General features: G+C 40.8%; 1 protein-coding gene and 1 pseudogene across 1 annotated transcript; both read right to left on the reverse strand.

Annotated features, from left to right (window-relative positions):
• Positions 1-3,575: 3,575 nt before the first annotated feature.
• On the reverse strand, positions 3,576-4,340 carry LOC143856058 (callose synthase 10 pseudogene; annotated as a pseudogene).
• A 3,596-nt stretch (positions 4,341-7,936) lies between these two features.
• LOC143856059 (uncharacterized) lies at positions 7,937-8,452 on the reverse strand. The gene has a single exon (XM_077366099.1). It carries the CDS (start codon positions 8,450-8,452, stop codon positions 7,937-7,939), a length of 516 nt encoding a protein of 171 aa, XP_077222214.1.
• Positions 8,453-19,604: the final 11,152 nt, after the last annotated feature.

Consider the following 19,604-nt stretch of genomic DNA (forward strand, 5'->3'; position numbering starts at 1 on the left):
GGTCTAAGTCCACGGAAATCCTGAGTCCATTCCAGGCAACATTATATCAAAGCTAGTATTCTAATCAGTACAAGAATAGGATTGACAACTAGCTTTCTCTTCCCTGAGTTCGACCCGTATTTACACGATCCGTGCACTTGCGGTTATTTAATTTCTCAATCAAAAAGCACGAAAATCTAAGGTGTAAATTTGATCACTTAAAGGAAGAAAACTTGTATATTGATGTTGAAAAACTATGTGATGAGAACAAGAAACTTAAAAATGAAAATGATAAACTTGTTCATAGACATGCATGTGGAAAAGAGAAACTTGATGAGATTTTAGCAAGCAAGGTTTCTATTGGGAAACAAGGTCTTGGTTACCAAGATCCCCAAAAGAAAGTTCCTCATAAAACCAAGTTTGTTAAGTCCAAAATCCCATACAAGAATTTTAACACTTATTCTCCTACATGTTATTATTGTGGAAAACTTGGACATTATAATTATAAATGTAGATTAAGAAAATTATCTAATCTTGTTTGGATAAGAAATCATAAGTCTTTTGATACTAACAATGGAGGACCCAACATAGCTGTAGACATCCCCATTTTGCTCCACTTTAATTAGCAAAGAAGATAGTGTTTTCCTATCGGTTTTTCAGTGTTTTCCCTTTCCGTGTCCGACTTTTATGTTTTCTCGATCTCTTCGATCATTTCCGCCGTGTTTCGCATTTTTTCGCCGAGTGTTGAGAAAGGTTATTCACTGGATTCTAAATAAGAGAGAGAGCTTTAGGATAAGTTGCTTCGGGCAGAGTCAATCGAATGGGCCCGCGCAGGTTTTTTGGGGAAGAAATGAGTTTTGGCTTACTTGGATCCAATATTTGAGGTTGTTCGTGGGGGAGAAACTCTCTTTGGTGTATCCTAATGAATCTATGGTTCGGATCATATAGGGTAAAGTTCTATGCGCATCCCGTTGTGGGGGACGGGCCCCCACGGTAAGTCTCAAGATCATCCATGTGAATGGAGAGCTCTACCAAGGAACTCTCAAAAGAAGTGCCCCTCACAGCATGAGTGGCGATACAAAGGGTGAGATACCTCTCGATTCGGGGACTAGCCCAGATTCGAGGCGTACCTTTAAACAAAGAAGAGTCGCCATCTAAGGAAGTGGGCCAAGGATCCCATACTATGCTCTGTTGCAACGGATAACGAGAGATATAAAAGAAGGTTCGTGCTTGGTTACGAATTTGGAAGGTCCGAAGAGCACCTCATCCGCCCAAGTGCAAGCACCTGGTCTCTTATGTCATTTATTATTAATTTTGAAGAGTTTTGGGCGAAAGTCATGTGAAATGGGAACTAATATCTCCGAGAATACGTCTATCTAATCATGCATGTTTCAGAGATGAATAATAAGCACATATAAAATAAATGAAAGTAGTATCGCCTAAGAATAGCTAGGTTATGAATGTCATACCTAATTGGTTTCTAAATTCTGGTGTGCAAATACATGCATGCTACAACTAAAGGTATATGATCTGTACATGAAAGTAAGAAAACACAGCAAAACATACAACACAAATCAACTCTATATATGACTGGATAAGATGAATCCTAAAACTCTAATGCGACTTGACTCGGACCAAGATGGCCGTCCATCCCAGCTGCTCTACGTATCCCGGCCTCGGGAAGAATCAGAGTCAACGTAGTTCGATGACCTATTCTAACTACGATGCCTAACCGTCTATAACCGCTATCCTAGACTCGATCCACTAAACTCGACTGATTTTTTTAAATTTTTTATACGATTGCTTAAATTCAAGTGAATTGTAATTTTTAGGACTCTCTATATGCCCTAACTAATGCAAGTTGATTTGGCTTAAGCTAATGCAGGTGGGCCCTACATCTTATGTGTAACTAGGCTGTGCATCCTAAAGAAAATCACGAGCTGACTATATGCTTCCTAGTCTAGCCATCGGTTCGACTAAGTGTCTAACCGATCGACTCGAGGCCTCCTAACTCTAGGGACACTCACACGACAGGACACACCATATCAAACAAATCATGACAGCCTCCTAACTTTAAAACACCCCAACTATCTAGGACAGACTCCTAACTCTAGGGGATGATCTTTTTGAAAAGGTTTTGAAGATTTTTGTATTTTTGGGAATGTTTGAAATGTTATATTTTTTAAAAGTTTGGCTGGACTTGGGATGTGAATCTCAAGCTGCACTACGTACCCTGTTGAAAGGGATCAAGCCAACATAGTTCGGAATAGAATTTCCTAACTACTCCTAATGACTCCAGATTTTTGAGATTTTTGGCTTTTTAGATGTTTTTGATGTTTTTGGAATTTTTGATACGAGAGGACAGAATCCTATCATAATAAGGGTAGGACAGACTCCTGAATATCCCGCGAAGGTTGGACATCATCCTATACTTTGCGGGGGAATGAACAGAATAACAACTCTGCAAGGGTTGGACAGCATCATATGCCTTGCAGGAGCGGATAAAAAAATCATATGACTGGATAAGAGGTTGGATAGAATCCTAACCCCTATGATGATAGGACTGACCCCTGAAAGATTGACTCTCTAGCTAAGGATCGACTCCTATGCTAATAGAAAAAAACTTACTCCTAGCGCACAACCCTAAGAGGGGAGTGCTAATGAGACTAAGCTAGTCTCCTAAAAGAAGAAGAGATAAGAAGGGTGCTAGTGAGACTAGGCAAGTCTCCTAAACACAGAGATGGGCTCCATTGCCCTAGCAATGACAAGATGGGTATGGCTTTTAACAGACCAAGTCGGTCTTTAACCTAAATGAGGTGTTCTATCTGAGGCTTGAATAGTCTCCTATGTATGACTCGCTAATGAGACAAAATTTGTCTCCAAAGGATTATGTTTTCGTGAGACATAGCTTGTCTCCCTAAAAGGGATGGCGCTCTAATGAGACAAAGCCTGTCTCTAAACGGGTTTGACATTCATGTTGGGACATAGCTTGTCTCTTAAAGGGGGCTCTAGATGACTCTTTGATTGCCCTTGCAATGAGAGGGGATTCTAGTGTCAAAGATGATACACACCTAAAAGACTGGGCTAGTCTTAAAACAGAAGAGGGGAACACCATACAGACTATGTAAGTCCCCTAAGAATGGGCTTGGGCTAGCGCCTTCATCGCCCTTGCAATGATAAGGCTCCTAAGGTTTAACGGTATCTAAAAGACTGGGCCAGTCTTAAAAATAAATGAGGGGGTGTTAATTGGACTAGGCTAGTCCCCTATGGATGTGACACCCTGTATTAATCTCATAATGAGCTGGAAGTTGGTTGACTTCTTCGGGCTATAGGTAAAGATCTTGAAGATCATAACAAAACCGAGCAGCACAATCCAAGAAAAGCCATAAATCGCTAATGAAGTATCGTTTCCAGTGAGATGGAATTTGTAGACAATTCCATATTGAAAGATGAAAAATCGAAAGCTTAAGATTGTTTCCAAAATGCGGCCTCTCAACGTCTGGATATGTATCTGCTCTTCGTCCCACCAAGATTCCCAGCTATTTTCCCCCTTCGCCCGAACTCCACCTTTGTAAAGAAGCCAACTAGTCCAATCATCAAAGTCCTCCACAGTTTTCTCCAGCTGTATAACCATATGTTGTTGCTTTGTATTTTGCACCCCCATGGAGAATTGTGCGACCAAAATAATGTGTTCTAGTACGAAGAGAAAATGTGAAGAAGACAGAGCACAACTGAAGCTGCATGGTTATAAAACTAAAAACAGCCTGCAGCAATCCCAGCTCCAGAATGAAACCCATTATCATCGGTACTGCAGTAAAAACACCAATCTGAACCAAGAATTGAGCATTTAAAGCTGCATCAAGTGTAGTGTTACCCAACATCTTTGCTTGTCTTGTAATTGCACGATCCAATCCAGATAAGGCCAGGTATACCTTCCCATATAAGTAGATGTAAACAGTAAGAACAGTCATCATTGTGCACACGTAATAGCCAACAGTTGTGAAAAAGAAAGACAACATTCTAAAGAAGTCAAAAAGCTACCCAAGCCGGTATACATCTCTACTTAAGACTTGTTCTCCATTCCCTCCAGCTACTTTACCCTCAAATAATGCAATTGGGTCCAACCCAACATCTCTCCCTTTTCCAAACTGTATGTATTCATGGTGTGTGATATTGCCCTGCCGTAACGTGGAATTGAACCCTGCATATATATCTTCACTAATATTGATAACACGGGATGCCTTGCTTACACCACCTCGGGATATATGAAATATCCTGTCAAACACATCAGGATGCCCATAGTGCATGCGAACCTTGAGAGGATTTGCCAAAACACTGTGACCCAAGGTGACAAAGCTAGTTTATTTGTAATTTTTCAAAAAAAAACATGGCAAAAATTGATGTCAAGAATCCAAACAAGACCACTGATGTGGAGACTTTGGTTCGTACAGGACTCTCTTCAAATCTCACTATAGATGTCCATATTAGGACTTGTGGTAGTATTGCAAAAGACCTAAGATACCAATTGGAACTAAGAAGATAAGTTCAGATTATATGATTATTGAACATGGTTAAGCTAATATTGCTGTCAACTTTCCCCAAAGACTCTTAACATTGAAATTACTAGGCTTCAACAACTCTTATGATTTTTTTATTTTTTATTTTTTAACTAGCTAGACATCCACAACGAAATATAAACAATTGCATTTCTCCTAATCAATCACAAATCAACCTGCTAGTCTATACATTAAGGCTTGCTTATGCTAACATCTGACTGAGAAGAAAACTAACAAAAATTCTCCATCGCTTATAATTTCAATGAGACAAAAAATAAGGATTCAAAGAAAACTAAAACCTGTTAAAAAAGGAATAAGGACAACAAGATCAAAATCTGATTCACTTAAAAAAAAAATTAGAAAAGAAAAAGAAACATATGAATGCAAGAAATCACAGGGGACATATAAACATTGAAATAAATAAATAAATAAAAATCACATAACCAAAACTATGAGAATACAAGATAAGAATTACTTCTTCTTCTTTTTTAAACCTAGCCTTACCTTGAGTTGAGTCCAATGGAAAATCGACTGAGCAAAAGGTCTCACTCCTTGTAAAATCCTCAATTTCGTGTGCTCTTTGACAGAATTATAATTTCCCTTAATCCTTTCCTCTCAATGAGTTTAAGGACAGTGATCGGCCACAAATGATAACAGCAGGTTGGATCCAATGAAGATGATGATGAAGTAGATTAGAGATAGAGGTAGAGAGTATGAAAAGAAGCTAAGAATATAGCTGATCCGAGGAATGGCCGGAATCTAAAGGATTTGGTCGGGGAAGATGAGAAATGGTGTTAGGGTTTGCAGGTTTTCTATATTTTTTTTAAAAAAGGTTCGAGGTTGAAGAAGGTGCATATAGCGGATAGATCTTGTAGTGGTGATGATGGAGATGACGGTGGTGGTACTAAACGGAGTTAAGCCGGAATTCTGGCGAGTGTGCCGGAGAAGAAAATGGTTTAGGCTAAGATCCCCTTTCTCTCTCTCTCTCTCTCTCTCTCTCTCTCTCTCTCTCTCTCTCTTCCTCAGATCTGTGTTCGCCGGAGCTTGACCGGAGTAGAAGAAAGGGGAATAAGATTTTATGAAGATGAAGATCAAATTATGAAGAATATAGGCTGGATCTACCTTAGATCAAAGGATTTGAGTTGGAAAATAGTAAAAATTAGGGTTTCTAACAAGATGAATCTGAGGTTTCAATATTAGGAAGGAGGACAGAGGAAACAAAGCAATATGAATGAGAACAAGATCCGGTTAAAAGCTGACCGGAGCTAGGCCGGAATCTAAAGGATTTGGTCGGTGAAGATGAGAAATGGTGTTAGGGTTTGAGAAAAAGAATGGGGAAAAAGACTCTCTCGGCTTTTCTCTCTTCTTTTTTTTCTTTTTTTTTTAAACAAAGCTTAAGTTCGTATTTATACGTGATTTTGGGGGACTGATATCGGCACTACCATTTTTGATTGGCGCACGGTTGCGCGAAAATTTGATGGGCGCACGACCGAATCGTGTACCATTTGAACCACGATCTAAACCGTTCTAATATAAATTCGCCCCCTCTCAGGATAAACTCACCCTCCTTTCTGAATTTGCATTACGACTTTGCCTGACTCATTCGCTAGGCAAACGCACTCGGATTTTGACGAAATTTTACAGGGACCTTGGTGGGACTCTAAGCTAGCTTGGGGTGAAATTTGGAACCCTAGTTGATTTATTTGGTTGGGTTTTGCTCAAACATGGGAGGTTTAGGGTATGGTCAAAATGGGGTGTCTACAACTATGAACCATGATAAGATCTGACTGTTTAGACAACTACTTAACACATTGTTCATACATTCATTGCAACTTTGACATCCACTGAAGTAATATTAGATTGTGTGAAGCAATATTTCTACCTTGGAACCACTATTTATACCTTGGAACCACTACATACTGGTAAATAGTGGTTCCTAGGTAAAATTAGTGGTTCCTATGTATAATTAGTGGTTCCTAGGCCTAATTAGTAGTTCCGAGTGTTTAAAATCCAATAAATACAGTCATTCTCACTTTTTATAGTGGTTTTGACTGCATAACTATTTCAATCTCACAATTTAAACTCTTGGAACGGAACAAGTATTAGGCCATCTAAACTATGAACCACGATAAGATCTTACTGTTTAGACAATTATTTAACCCATTGTTCATAAATTCATTGCAACTTTGACATCTACTGAAGTAATATTAGATTGTCTGAAGTAATATTTCTACTCTGGAACCACTATTTATACCTTGGAACCACTACATGGTTCCAAGGTATATTGTGTGAAGCAATATTTCTACTCTGGAACCACTATCTATACCTCAGAACCACTATTTATACCTCGGAACTACTACATAGTGGTAAATAGTGGTTCCTAGATATAATTGCTGCTTCTGAGTGTTTAAATATTGGTTCCCAGATATCAACAGTGGTTCCAAGAACAAAAGATTGCTTCTACACATTTAAATAGTAGTTGTAATTGTATAGACATGAGTTTCATCCTGGTTTACTCCAAATAGAAACATAGAGGGCAATAGAGAGATAGAGAGATTATGACAATACACCATAGCATTGAAAAGAGGATGATGACAATAACAAATGCCTAACACAACCATAACAAATCCTTAACAAGTAAACAAGATGATGACAATACACCATAGCAGTGTAAGGAACATGTTAAATGTATGCAAATGTATCACAATGGACCTACTTGAGAAGCTTAGGTTTGATAGCCAAAGCCAAAGAAAAATAAAAAATCCAATAAAATGTACATTTTAGGGGAGGGGAGTTTCACCTCTCTGCAATGGAATTTCGTTTGGAATTTTTACAACAGCCAATGGAGTTTGATTTTGGCATGGGAAGAAGAAGGTAAAAAAGTTAAAATGGTAGGTGAAATGCATTAGGATTTGTTGCTTACTTTCTTGGAGGGAAAGGCAACATAAGGGCATTTTTGTCCTTAAACACTCTTTGGGATGCGTTTCACCCCTTTTTGAGAAATTAGCCAACTCTACCCTTTTTTGAGATTTTCAGATAAAAATCACAATTTTTTGAGAATTTTTCCTAAAATTAAAAGGTGAACAACATTTTAGGGGGGCTCAAAGGCCAACAGTACGGGAACAAGTTCCCACTTACACCACCAGCACCATATCTGAAGAAAAATACACAGACTGTACACAATAAAGGAATACATATCATCGGAGTTAAACCCGGGCATATTTTACTTCATTACGGTCATCCTCAATGAGGTGAAGGAGCTGGGCCGTAGAGAGCACCACAGGTATTTCTAGCCCCTTGAAGGGGTAGCTTGATTTCGATAGCAAATCAGCCCGCCAAGAGTGAGTGATTCTCCAGGATACGAAGCCTTCCAGAGCAGTGAATATGTCTGAAACTATGTTCTAGCAGTTCCACGGAGTGCTTGCTTGCTTCATGATAATATTCACCCCGAATTGGGAGTCTGATTCGATCCAAATCTTCGAGTAGCTTTTGGCCTTTGCCAATATGATCCCTTGGAAGATCGCTCTTAGCTCCAGGACATAGATATCTTCCATATCAGTATCGACAGAGACCATGGTAAGGCTCATTCCGAGGTCATCTCTAATAAGGCCCCCAATGCTGACGCAATGGGACTCTAGCGAACCATCGGAGTTGATTTTAACTTTGTCCTTATGAGGCTTAGCCCAACTGCAGAATTGTACATTTCGAACCATATCAGAAAACTTATACCCAAAGTGCTTTGCTGCCTCGATTGCTCTGGCATGAGGAGAGTCCCTGCATGTGGTGAGCTGATTCATCTTGAAGCAAATGTCTCCCAGAATCCTCTTCAAGATTTGAGTTTTGTGAGTAGATTTGTTTTCAAAGATTCGATGATTGCTCTCCTTCCAAATCTGATATATGGAAGCTTGGAAACCCATTCTAATGACAGTAGATAACTGACCATTTCCCTTGAACTTATGTTGAACTCCTCTAAGAGAGTTCTGAATGGTTTTCTATGCAAACCCACTCTCCAAAGCAGAGACCTCCATATCCAAGCAGAGTACCCACAAGAGGAAAACAAGTGATTCAATGTTTCCAAGTCATTCACATGGAAGGGAAGCCTGTCTCTAGTTGGGAGCCTGTTTTGGAGAGCTTTCCACACAACTATGGCTTCCTTCGGAGTGTTACCTCTTAACCATACCAGGGAATACCAAGGGGGTTTAGGATTTTTCACTCGAATAGACTCCTAAGCACTTTTGAGACTGAAGGAACCGTTAGCTTCGGGTTTCCAAATGGGGATGTTTTTATTAGAACTATTGAAAATGCCTTTTGCCAGGAGATCCTTTTCCTTTTTCAATGAGGGAATGCTGAGAATCGGGTTCCACCGCTGGACATGATGAATTTGGGCGACCAATGATAACGAGGCCAGCGATGGGTCAGTGCTATTGATGGCGTCTGAATCCGGGTCTGCAATCGCGCGGTCGGTAGAGGGCCTCCGCGGGGTCTGTAATCACAAACAAAGGGGGTCAGGGGGGTCAGGGGTGGGTCCCGGACGACCACTTCGACACCCAAGTCAGATCCTTCGACCAATCAATCTAAAGGACAACGAGAAGAGGAGAGGGTTCGATCAGGTTTACCAGGACCAAGGTGCAGGTTCTTTTCTGGGTGTACGAATGGATGGGTCGGAGGGGACTAACAGGGAGAGTGGGATTAAGTTCCTAGTCTCCTCTGTCGTTGCCTTGCCTCTTTTTCCGGTTGTTTTGTGGGAGCTGAGAAAAAAGGATCCCTCTCTTCTTCCCCTCTCTTCCTTTTTAAAGGGTTGCGCACGGACCTTTTCATCATTATGGAGAGAAAACCTTCCTTGACGGGATTGGGCCGTTCCCTGTCTGGACGGCGCGCGTGGTTTCGCTGGATAATTCCTTTCATGATTTGTGATGATGAGGTTTGGGCGGCGAGAAGTGACACGTGTCGTGCTCGTACGGTCTTGCCGTTTCCCATCGCCTCTCTTCATAATGGTTAGGCACTATTGGTGCATGGGCGACACGTGGTGAGATTTGAGAGCAGCGCCGTATTTATGTCCCATCATAACACCCCCTTACTCCTTTGGTCCATTTAATGGGCTAAGGGAGTAATGTCTGGGCATTTATGAGGGCTCCGCAGTACGAGGAGACGTGCCGTTTCATTCGGCGGTTTTCCCCGGGAAATGGTAGCGTTATTATGGGTCGCCTTGTTTTGAGATAATAGATTTTCTTCCTCGAGCGTGAAAAGGAGTACTACCCCGGCGCTCTGTTATTACCTCTCTCTTTTTTTCTGAGATAGGTGTTTCTCCGCGCCTTTTTTCAACAACATGTATTGTTCCCCTTCACGAGTTAGGGGCAAAGCCCCTCTTTCCCAGGAATCGTCGAGTGACCCCGACCTGTCTTCTGACTCGGAGGAGGACCTTACGGCCCGCCGGAAAAGGGCTAGGACGGATTTGGGCCCTTCCTCGGGCTTTCCCCCCTTCGTCTTTCCTCCTTGCCTTGGAAGGACAAGTCGTCTCGTTCCCGTGTTGCCAGGGAATGGCCTTTTTTCTCCCGGGCCTATCACCAGGGGATGGAACTGCGCGGCCGGTTTCGAAGATGCGTAAGGAGATCATGGATCGAGAGATAGCAGCCTTGCGTGCAGAGAATGATTTGTTGAGGAACTGGGTGAGGTGGTTAACTGACCAGACCCGATTTGTTGAGGATCCAGGTTGGGGACCTCTTCGGAGGAGGAGCATAGTGATGAGGAGCTGAAAATCCAAGGGTGGTCCCGAAATGGCAACTATGAGGAGTGAAAACTATTAGGTTGCTAACAAGTTTTAACCTTTTAAAAACTCAAACGTAATTTAGAAGATTAAGAGATCAACAATGAACTTCAAGCACACAAGTTAAATCTAAAGGTGCAATGCAAATAAAGAGCAAGAGTCCAAGAGAGTGTGCACCCGAGATTTAAAGTGGTTCGGTCCTCAAAACGCGAGGCCTACTCCACTCCACCAACCAAACCCGTTGATGGCTTCACTATGTGATCTTCTTAACTTCGGCGAAGATCAATGCCGTTTACAATTCCAACCGCCTTTAACCTTGGTGGCAATCTTCACCACGGAGAGTGGGCTACGCTTCTCCGAACACTCGCCCAATACACGTTTCTTGAATAAGAAAGAAAGAAACAAAAATCCCTCACAAGGGTTTACAACATTGTAGAAGATGTACAAATTGAGCCTAATGATCCAAATTCTAATATTCGATGATGAGAGGCATAAACAAGTATTGATCACTCTTAGGATGTTCAAGTATGTTTTTAGAGTGTTAGGATTCATATTTGGTATGTTTGGAATGCCCATATTTATAGAAAAACTCAAATATGACCGTTCAGTGGCATTGTGGTAATTCCAGCAAAATTCCCAACGGCTATAAATCTGGCCGTTATAGTGATCTCGGAGTTCCGAAAATATTTCTCGGAGTTCCAGGAATACAAACAGAAATTGAAAAATGGGCCACTAGACCATTTCTCGGAGCTCCGAGGAATGTCTCGGAGTTCTGAGAAGCCTATGACAAGCAGATTTTCAATTCTTGTTTTTGGGCTTCCAACTATACACCAAGTTGGGATTGCTATGAAGGTTCCAAGGTGTTGGAACACCACAAAAACAATCACTTATACATTTAGGGGGTGTGAGTTTAACTTAATTATGCCTCTTAAAATCTAAATTAAGATTGGATCTTATACAATCTAAATTGACTTTGATCTTCAATGCGATTCTTCAAGTCTTCATTGGTCTTGGATCTCCGATGTCTTTGGCCTTCATAATGTGGTCCAATGAGATCTTCTTTTGCCTTAATCCAAGCAATGTTGTCTTAGCACCAATGTGATCTACAACTTAGACAATCAAACACATTAGTGATCATAAATCACTTGTGTATTGGAATCATCAAAATAAGATGGGAATGCCAAGGTGGAAACCATTGGGCTTACAATCTCCCCCTTTTTTATGATGACAAGCACAAGAGATTTTCCAATCAAAGCATGCATGTATTTTCTTACACTAGATTTCTCTCCCCCTTTGGCATCAATCAAAAAGATTGCGATAAAAGAGAAACAAAGGGATGAAATATTCAATTTAAAGCTCCTCCTTTTTGAAGGAAAAGGACAAACCTAGAACTCCCCCTATTTGGAAAACAAATTCAATACAAGAGGGGATATTAAATTAACCATAAAAAATATTCAATATTAAGAATAAGCCCCTAATCTAAGCACATATGAAGAGGATCATATGGGGGCTTTGGGAACCCAAGATTTCTTGGTTCCACCACAATCCCTAATTTTAGATGCACATTGGAATTGGTAATGACCATTTATTCCACAATAATGGCATCTAACATGAAGGTTAGATAAGCTAGTCCTATCATAATATGCATGAGTAGGATTACGATTAGTTTTCTTTAAGATTATGTCAATTATTTTGTCACAATTTAGGAACCCCTGGGGACATAATCTTAACCTTTCATTTTCATTATGAAGATGTGTTATTTGATTTAAAGAAGCATTAAATTCATCTTCATAAGATTTGGAAGAGCTTGCCACATCTTGAAATTGTGCTAACTGGCAAGTTTTCTCATCCAAACAACCCTTAAAAGTTTCAATCTCAAGTTGAAAATTTTCAAGTTGTGCTTGAGATTTGGAAGAAAAATCATTTCTCAAAAAATTAAGTTCATTTTCTAATTTTGAAATAGATTTCTTTTGAACTTTATTTTTAGAAATTTGAGAATGCAAGGTTGAGCATAATTCATCATAAGATATTCTTTCACTATCACTACTTGATGAATTACAAGAGGAGTTAGAATTTACCTCAACTTCATGGGAGAGTGCCATGAGGCAAAGATCATCTTTTTTATCTTCCCCTTCGCTTGAACTTTTGCCCGACGTGCTTAAAGCATCCCAATCGGCGGCAAGAGCCTTATGCTTCTTCCAATCCTTCTTCTTACCCTTGTACTTTGAGGAAGATGACTTGAGAAGTGCACACTCCAGTCTTTTGTGTCCCGTCTTTTTGCAATTGTAGCACCTTATAGCTTCCTCAACTTCACTTTCTTCTTTCTTCTTCTTTTTATCCTTTTTATGCTTTTTTCTCCATAAGCTTTTAAATTTTCTTAAAGCTTCTTCTTCATCACTATCCGCCTCACTTGAGGATGACGAGTCCGCTTTTATCTTGGAGACTTTTAGAGCTAGAGATCGGCTTTCTTTTTCCTTCTCTTTTGGCTTCTTCTCCTCTTGTCGGCTAGTGAGGAGCATCTCATGGGTTATGAGAGATCCTATAAGCTCTTCCACGGTTAGCGCCTTGAGATCCTTTGATTCTTGTATTGCGGTGACCTTTGGATCCCAATGTGGAGGAAGTAACCTAAGCAACTTACTCACAAGCTCATCAGTAGGATAAGATTTACCAAGATTAGCTAATTCATTAGAAATTTTAGAAAATCGGGTATACATTTCGAAAATGCTTTCATTTTGACTCATTCTAAACATTTCATATTTGCTCTTTAACAAGTTTATTTTGGAATCCTTGACTTGTGATGTTCCCTCATGGGTAACAGCAAGTGTATCCCAAATAACCTTGGCGGAATAAAAAAGGGCTACTCTATTAAACTCCTCCGTAGATAGGGCGCAAAACAAAGAATTTGTAGCTTTGTAATTTAAATTTGCATGCCTTTTCTCTACGACATTCGATTCTTCAAATGGTTTGGAAGGCAACATGTATCCATTTTCAACTATGTGCCAAAGTTCCACATCTATCCAAAGAAGATAGATGCGCATCTTTGTCTTCCAATGTCTATAGTTGGACCCATCAAAGAACGGAGGTCTAGTTGTGGAACGGCCTTCCGGTAGTCCGGTTCCATTTGTATTTGCCATTTCACAAAATAAAAGTTGCCAAAGATCAAATGATCCTTCCCTTGTTAAAATTTTTAAAGAAAAATTTACCAAAGATTTTAAGAAAACAAAAATCTTTTAAGAGCCAAAGCTCTGATACCAAGTGAAAATCCAAGGGTGGCCCGAAATGGCAACTATGAGGAGTGAAAACTATTAGGTTGCTAACAAGTTTTAACCGTTTGAAAACTCAAACCTAATTTATAAGATTAACAGATCGACAATGAACTTCAAGCACACAAGTTAAATCTAAAGGTGCAATGCAAATAAAGAGCAAGAGTTCAAGAGAGTGTGCACCCGAGATTTAAAGTGGTTCGGTTCTCAAAATGCGAGGCCTACTCCACTCCACCAACCAAACCCGTTGATGGCTTCACTATGTGATCTTCTTAACATCGGCGAAGATCAATGCCGTTTACAATTCTGACCGCCTTTAACCTTAGTGGCAATCTTCACCACGGAGAGTGGGCTACGCTTCTCCGAACACTCGCCCAATACACGTTTCTTGAATAAGAAAGAAAGAAACAAAAATCCCTCACAAGGGTTTACAACTTTGTAGAAGATGTAGAAATTGAGCCAAATGATCCAAATCCTAATATTGGATCATGAGAGGCATAAACAAGTATTGATCACTCTTAGGATGTTCAAGTATGTTCTTAGAGTGTTAGGATTCATATTTGGTATGTTTGGAATGCCCATATTTATAGAAAACCCCAAATATGACCGTTCTGTGGCATTGTGGTAATTCCAGCAAAATTCCCAACGGCTATAAATCTGGCCGTTATAATGATCTCGGAGTTCCGGGAATACAAACAGAAATTGAGAAATTGGCTACCAGACCATTTCTGGGAGCTCCGAGGAATCTCTCGGAGTTCCGAGCTCGGAGCTCCGAGAATTCTCTCGGAGTTTCGAGAAGCCTATGACAAGCAGATTTTCAATTCTTGTTTTTGGGCTTCCAACTATACACCAAGTTGGGACTGCTATGAAGGTTCCAAGGTGTTGGAACACCACAAAGACAATCACTTATACATTTAGGGGGTGTGAGTTTAACTTAATTATGCCTCTTAAAATCTAAATTAAGATTGGATCTTATACAATCTAAATTGACTTCGATCTTCAATGCGATTCTTCAAGTCTTCATTGGTCTTGGATCTCCGATGTCTTTGGCCTTCATAATGTGGTCCAATGAGATCTTCTTTTGCCTTAATCCAAGCAATGTTGTCTTAGCACCAATGTGATCTACAACTTAGACAATCAAACACATTAGTGATCATAAATCACTTGTGTATTGGAATCATCAAAATAAGATGGGAATGCCAAGGTGGAAACCATTGGGCTTACAGGAGCTCTCTGACGCGGAAAATTCTTTCAGTGGCTAGTCGCTTTAGGCGGGAGGGAGTGGGTTGAGGGGGACTTTGGAGGGGCTCTTTCCCTTTTTCCTCTCCCTTCTTTTTTTTCTTTATTAGGGGTCTTGGGGGCCCGGGCCTGCGTGACCTTATCTTTTTGTCTTTACTCTCCTCCCCCTTTTTTGTAGGCCCGCGGGCCAGAAGGAAATAGTTATGAATGCCTCTCTCTTTTTTTGTATTTACGACTTGTACCTTATGCTTCATTTGCCTTTGCATAGTAGCCGAATTATTTCGAGCGGAGCGGTAGAAGTAAGACCGGGCCTTTGGTATGCGACCCGAGCCCTTTTCGTTGTGCTTGGTATTTTTCCTCTGGTGGTATTGTATGCCGGACCCTTGTGATGGGTCCCGAGCCTTTCCCCACCGTACGTGGTATTTTCCATCTTGTGGAATTGTATGCCGGGCCCTTGTGATCTTGTAGTGGTGATGATGGAGATGACGGTGGTGGTACTAAACGGAGTTAAGCCAGAATTCTGGCGAGTGTGCCGGAGAAGAAAATGGTTTAGGCTAAGATCCCCTTTCTCTCTCTCTCTCTCTTTTCCTCAGATCTGTGTTCGCCGGCGCTTGACCGGAGTAGAAGAAAGGGGAATAAGATTTTATGAAGATGAAGATCAAATTATGAAGAATATAGGCTGGATCTACCTTAGATCTAAGGATTTGAGTTGGAAAATAGTAAAAATTAGGGTTTCTAACAAGATGAATCTGAGGTTTCAATATTAGGAAGGAGGACAGAGGAAACAAAGCAATATGAATGAGAACAAGATCCGGTTAAAAGCTGCCGGAGCTAGGCCGGAATCTAAGGGATTTGGTCGGCGAAGATGAGAAATGGTGTTAGGGTTTGAGAAAAAGAATGGGGAAGAAGACTCTCTCTCTGCTTTTCTCTCTTTTTTTTTTCTTTTTTTTTTCAACAAAGCTTAAGTTCGTATTTATATGTGATTTTGGGGGACTGATATCGGCACTACCATTTTTGATTGGCGTACGGTTGCGCGAAAATTTGATAGGCGCACGACCGAATCGTGTCCCATTTGAAACACGATCTAAACCGTTCTAATATAAATTCGCCCCCTCTCAAGATAAACTCACCCTCCTTTCTGAATTTGCATTACGACTTTGCCTGACTCGTTCGCTAGGCAAACGCGCTCGGATTTTGGCAAAATTTTACAGGGACCTTGGTGGGACTCTAAGCTAGCTTGGGGTGAAATTTGGAACCCTAGTTGATTGATTTGGTTGGGTTTTGCTCAAACATGGGAGGTTTAGGGTATGGTCAAAATGGGGTGTCTACAGATGCCCCTCTTTGGCAGAGTGCGCTTGTCGCATGAATGCCAAAGTTGAACAGACAAACCATTTTGGCCGACCCGAAAAAGAAGCAAATCAAATTTTGATTTTTGGTTTTGAAAATGATATTTACAAAGATAACACGGTGAAATAGCCTTTCACCGGACTCTGACTCTGCAAACGCTGGTGAGATAGCCTCTCTCCAACTCGTAACTCAATAATGGATATATGGATGAGATAGCCTTTCTTGCAAAATTTAAAGGATTGATTTGGCTGCGAGAGAGCCGGGAAGGAAATTGGTTTGGTTGCGACTGAACCAGAAGACGGAGAATTGACTCGACTGCGACAGAGTCAGAGAATCAGGGATATTAGTGTGATTGCGAACGAACCAACAAATTGGAACACTTACTTGACTGCGAATGAGTCGAAGAATTGGAAATTGGCTCAGTTGCGAATGAACTAGAAAACCGGATAATTGACCTGACTACGAAGGAGTCAGAGTATCAGGAATATAATCTCGGTTGAGAACGAACCAGAAGATTGGATAATGGACTTGACTGCGAATGAGTCAGAAGGTCAGAAATTTGCTTGGTTGCGAACAAACCGAAAAGCAAAGGGTTTGACTTGACTACGAAGGAGCCAAAGTCAGGGATACTGGCCTAGTTGCGAATGAACTATGAAACCGGATAATTGACTTGGTTACGAATGAACCAGAAAGTCAGAAATTTGATTTTAGCTGCGAATGAGCTAAGAATTGGAAGATTGACTTGACTGCGAGTGAGTCGAAGTCGGGGAGATTAGTTTGATTGCGAATGAATCAAGCAATCAGCGAGAAACTTGGCAGCGAACGTGCCGAAGAGTCTGAGATTTTGACTTGGTGCGAATGAACCAAAAAGGCCAGAATGATGACTTGGTTGCGAACGAACCGAAGTCAGAGATTAACTTGACTGCGAATGAGTCAAGAAATTTGAAAATAGACCTGACTGCGAATGAGTCGGAAGCCTAAGATTTTGGCTTGGTTGCGAATGAACCAAAAGGCCGAGATGATGACTTGGTTGCGAATGAACCAAAAATATAATAGCCTGACAGAATCAGAAGTTAAAGGATTGACTCGGTTACAGATTAACCGAAAGCTCGAGGATAGAAGCTTGACTGCGAATGAGTCAAATACTAAAGGATCAACTTGGTTGCGAATGAATCGAAAAGTCAAGGATATGAGCTAGACTGCAAATAAGTCAAAGGCTCAAAAGATTGACCTGATTACGAATGAATCAAAAGGTCGAGGATACAAGCTAGATTGCGAATGAGTTCAAGGCTCAAAGGATTGACCTGGTTGCGAATGAACCGAAAGGTCGAAAATACGAGCTAGACTGCGAATGAGTCCAGGGCTCAAAGGATTGACCTGGTAGCGAATGAACCGAAAGGTCGAGGATACGAGCTAAACTGCGAATGAGTCAAAGGCTCAAAGGATTGACCTGGTAACGAATGAACCGAAAGGTCGAGGATACGAGCTAGACTGCGAATGAGTCAAAGGCTCAAAGGATTGACTTGGTAGCGAATGAACCGAAAGGTCGAAAACGATGAGTTGGTTGCGAATGAACCAAAAAGTCGAGGATACCTTGATCAAGCCGAAGTCTACATGAGAGAGTACGGGAATCAAAGGTATGACAGGCCTGTGGAAAGGCTTTCACCAGAATAACAGTTAGATGGACCTATGGAAAGGCTATTCTCTATACTAATTGCTAGGAGATACAAACAATAATTTTGCTTCTGGATGGGAAAATTTTGATCGATTCCACTGAGAGATTGATTATCTCTTGCCGAGAACCATTGCGAGTGAGAGTTCCTTGCTAGGACTGGACTCGGATAACTTGCTGGGTTTTGGGTATTAACCTTTTTTTTTTTTCAAGAGAGTTGTATTCTGCTGGGGTTGAAGACTGTGGGAGCAAATTCTAGACTCCGTTGGGGAAACTGATTTTCTTGGGAAGTTGACTCTTCAAGAAAGTGGACTCGTCTGAGGAGTTTAGAAGTTTGGTTCGAGATATACTCGTACATCTCTTATCTCAACTTACTGAAGACATTGACACCGATTGCCTTTTGTGTGCTTGAGCGTCATAAAAGATGCCCCTAGTGTGTTGTGATTCCATGACAAGAGTCTTAAGGAAGCGGAACCAGGATAGGTAAGGGAAATTTGAATTTGTATTGGTTCTTTCTTTGAAATAGGAAGAACAATCTCTACAATGGCTGGGTTTGAGACTTCCTTCTGTCACTGCTCACTATTTGAGGCCTTAATGTCTCTGGCAGATCTGAACAAGATGTCTCTTGCCCCTCTTTGATTTCCAACCAGGATTCACTTTGAATTTTCTTCGCATTTTGGAAGATGTACTCTCGCTCTTCTAGTGCCAGACAACTTTAGAACTTGAGAACTTTACACCTTGAGAGAAAAAATGGATAAGAATGAGGAATAGACTTCGAATGACTCGATCAAAGAAAATTTATACGATTCAAGGGACAACGCACTTTTGATTCACCCTTAGATCCAATGTATTATTTTTTTTAGGGTAAGGCTAGCCGCTCTCAGAGTAATTTCGAAAACCATGTCAAGAGGTACTAATTTCCTCCATCGGTATTTCCGTCATGGTTATTACCCCCCTTCGGATTGCTCAGTTTTAATGCCCCTAGTTTAGAAGGGTATCAAAGTAAGTCTTGTCGACACTACTCAGATTCCGGGATCCTACCCTGTTTGAAGACTGCTTCTCCATCTTGTCCATTCCCTCCTTGCGGGAACTCATGACTAATGTCCTTCCAAATTTTTGGTCTAGCAAACCATCTGTCTCAACTCTTGTTTGCACTGCTTGCATTCTTGAGTTCTTCATGGTTGAGGAACTTCTTCTACAACTCATCAGCTCTTTCTTCATGGGAAGTCTTGTTGCTGACTAGATTGTCTTCTTGAGTTTTCAATCTAGCAAACCGATACCCTTTCTTTGTATAAGCTAACTCTTTGACTTAGCAAATACATGAACCTCTTTTCTCTAGGCCGCCCTTTTAGGTTTTCAACCTAGTGGGTCTTCAGACTCTTATTCTTTTCTTTTCTTTCTGTTTTTTGTTCTAATTTGCCTTTAACCTTTGCTTGTTTCACCAGAAGGACTTTCTAGGTAGGCTCAGGTTCAAAAGGGTTAGATATCAAAAGTTCAAACGATTTGGATCGAATCTGGTCTAGCCAGACTACCTACGTACCCCAAAAATGGAGGATCAGATCCGCGTAGTTCGCTTTGGGGTTTATCAAATAATGGTTTAGCTTTTTAGCTTCAAAATTTTGAAAAGGGATGATTTAGCTTTTATCCCAAAGGTTTTGACCAAACCTGAATTGATCAGGTTGCCTATGTACCCCCGAAGAGTTGGGGATCAGGTCATGACGTAGTTCAGGTGCATAAAATGCCCCTGGTTTATAATGTGGTTGAAAGAATTGTTTGGTTTTAAA

This window comes from Tasmannia lanceolata, unplaced genomic scaffold, assembly GCF_043159265.1.
Source record: "Tasmannia lanceolata isolate RefF3 unplaced genomic scaffold, GAP_Taslan_0.1 ptg000023l, whole genome shotgun sequence".
NCBI classification, from domain to species: Eukaryota; Viridiplantae; Streptophyta; class Magnoliopsida; order Canellales; family Winteraceae; genus Tasmannia; species Tasmannia lanceolata.

Coding starts and splice junctions, on each gene's coding strand:
- LOC143856059 (XM_077366099.1), bottom strand. CDS start 8,452: ATGGGTTTCCAAGCTTCCATATATCAGATTTGGAAGGAGAGCAATCAT.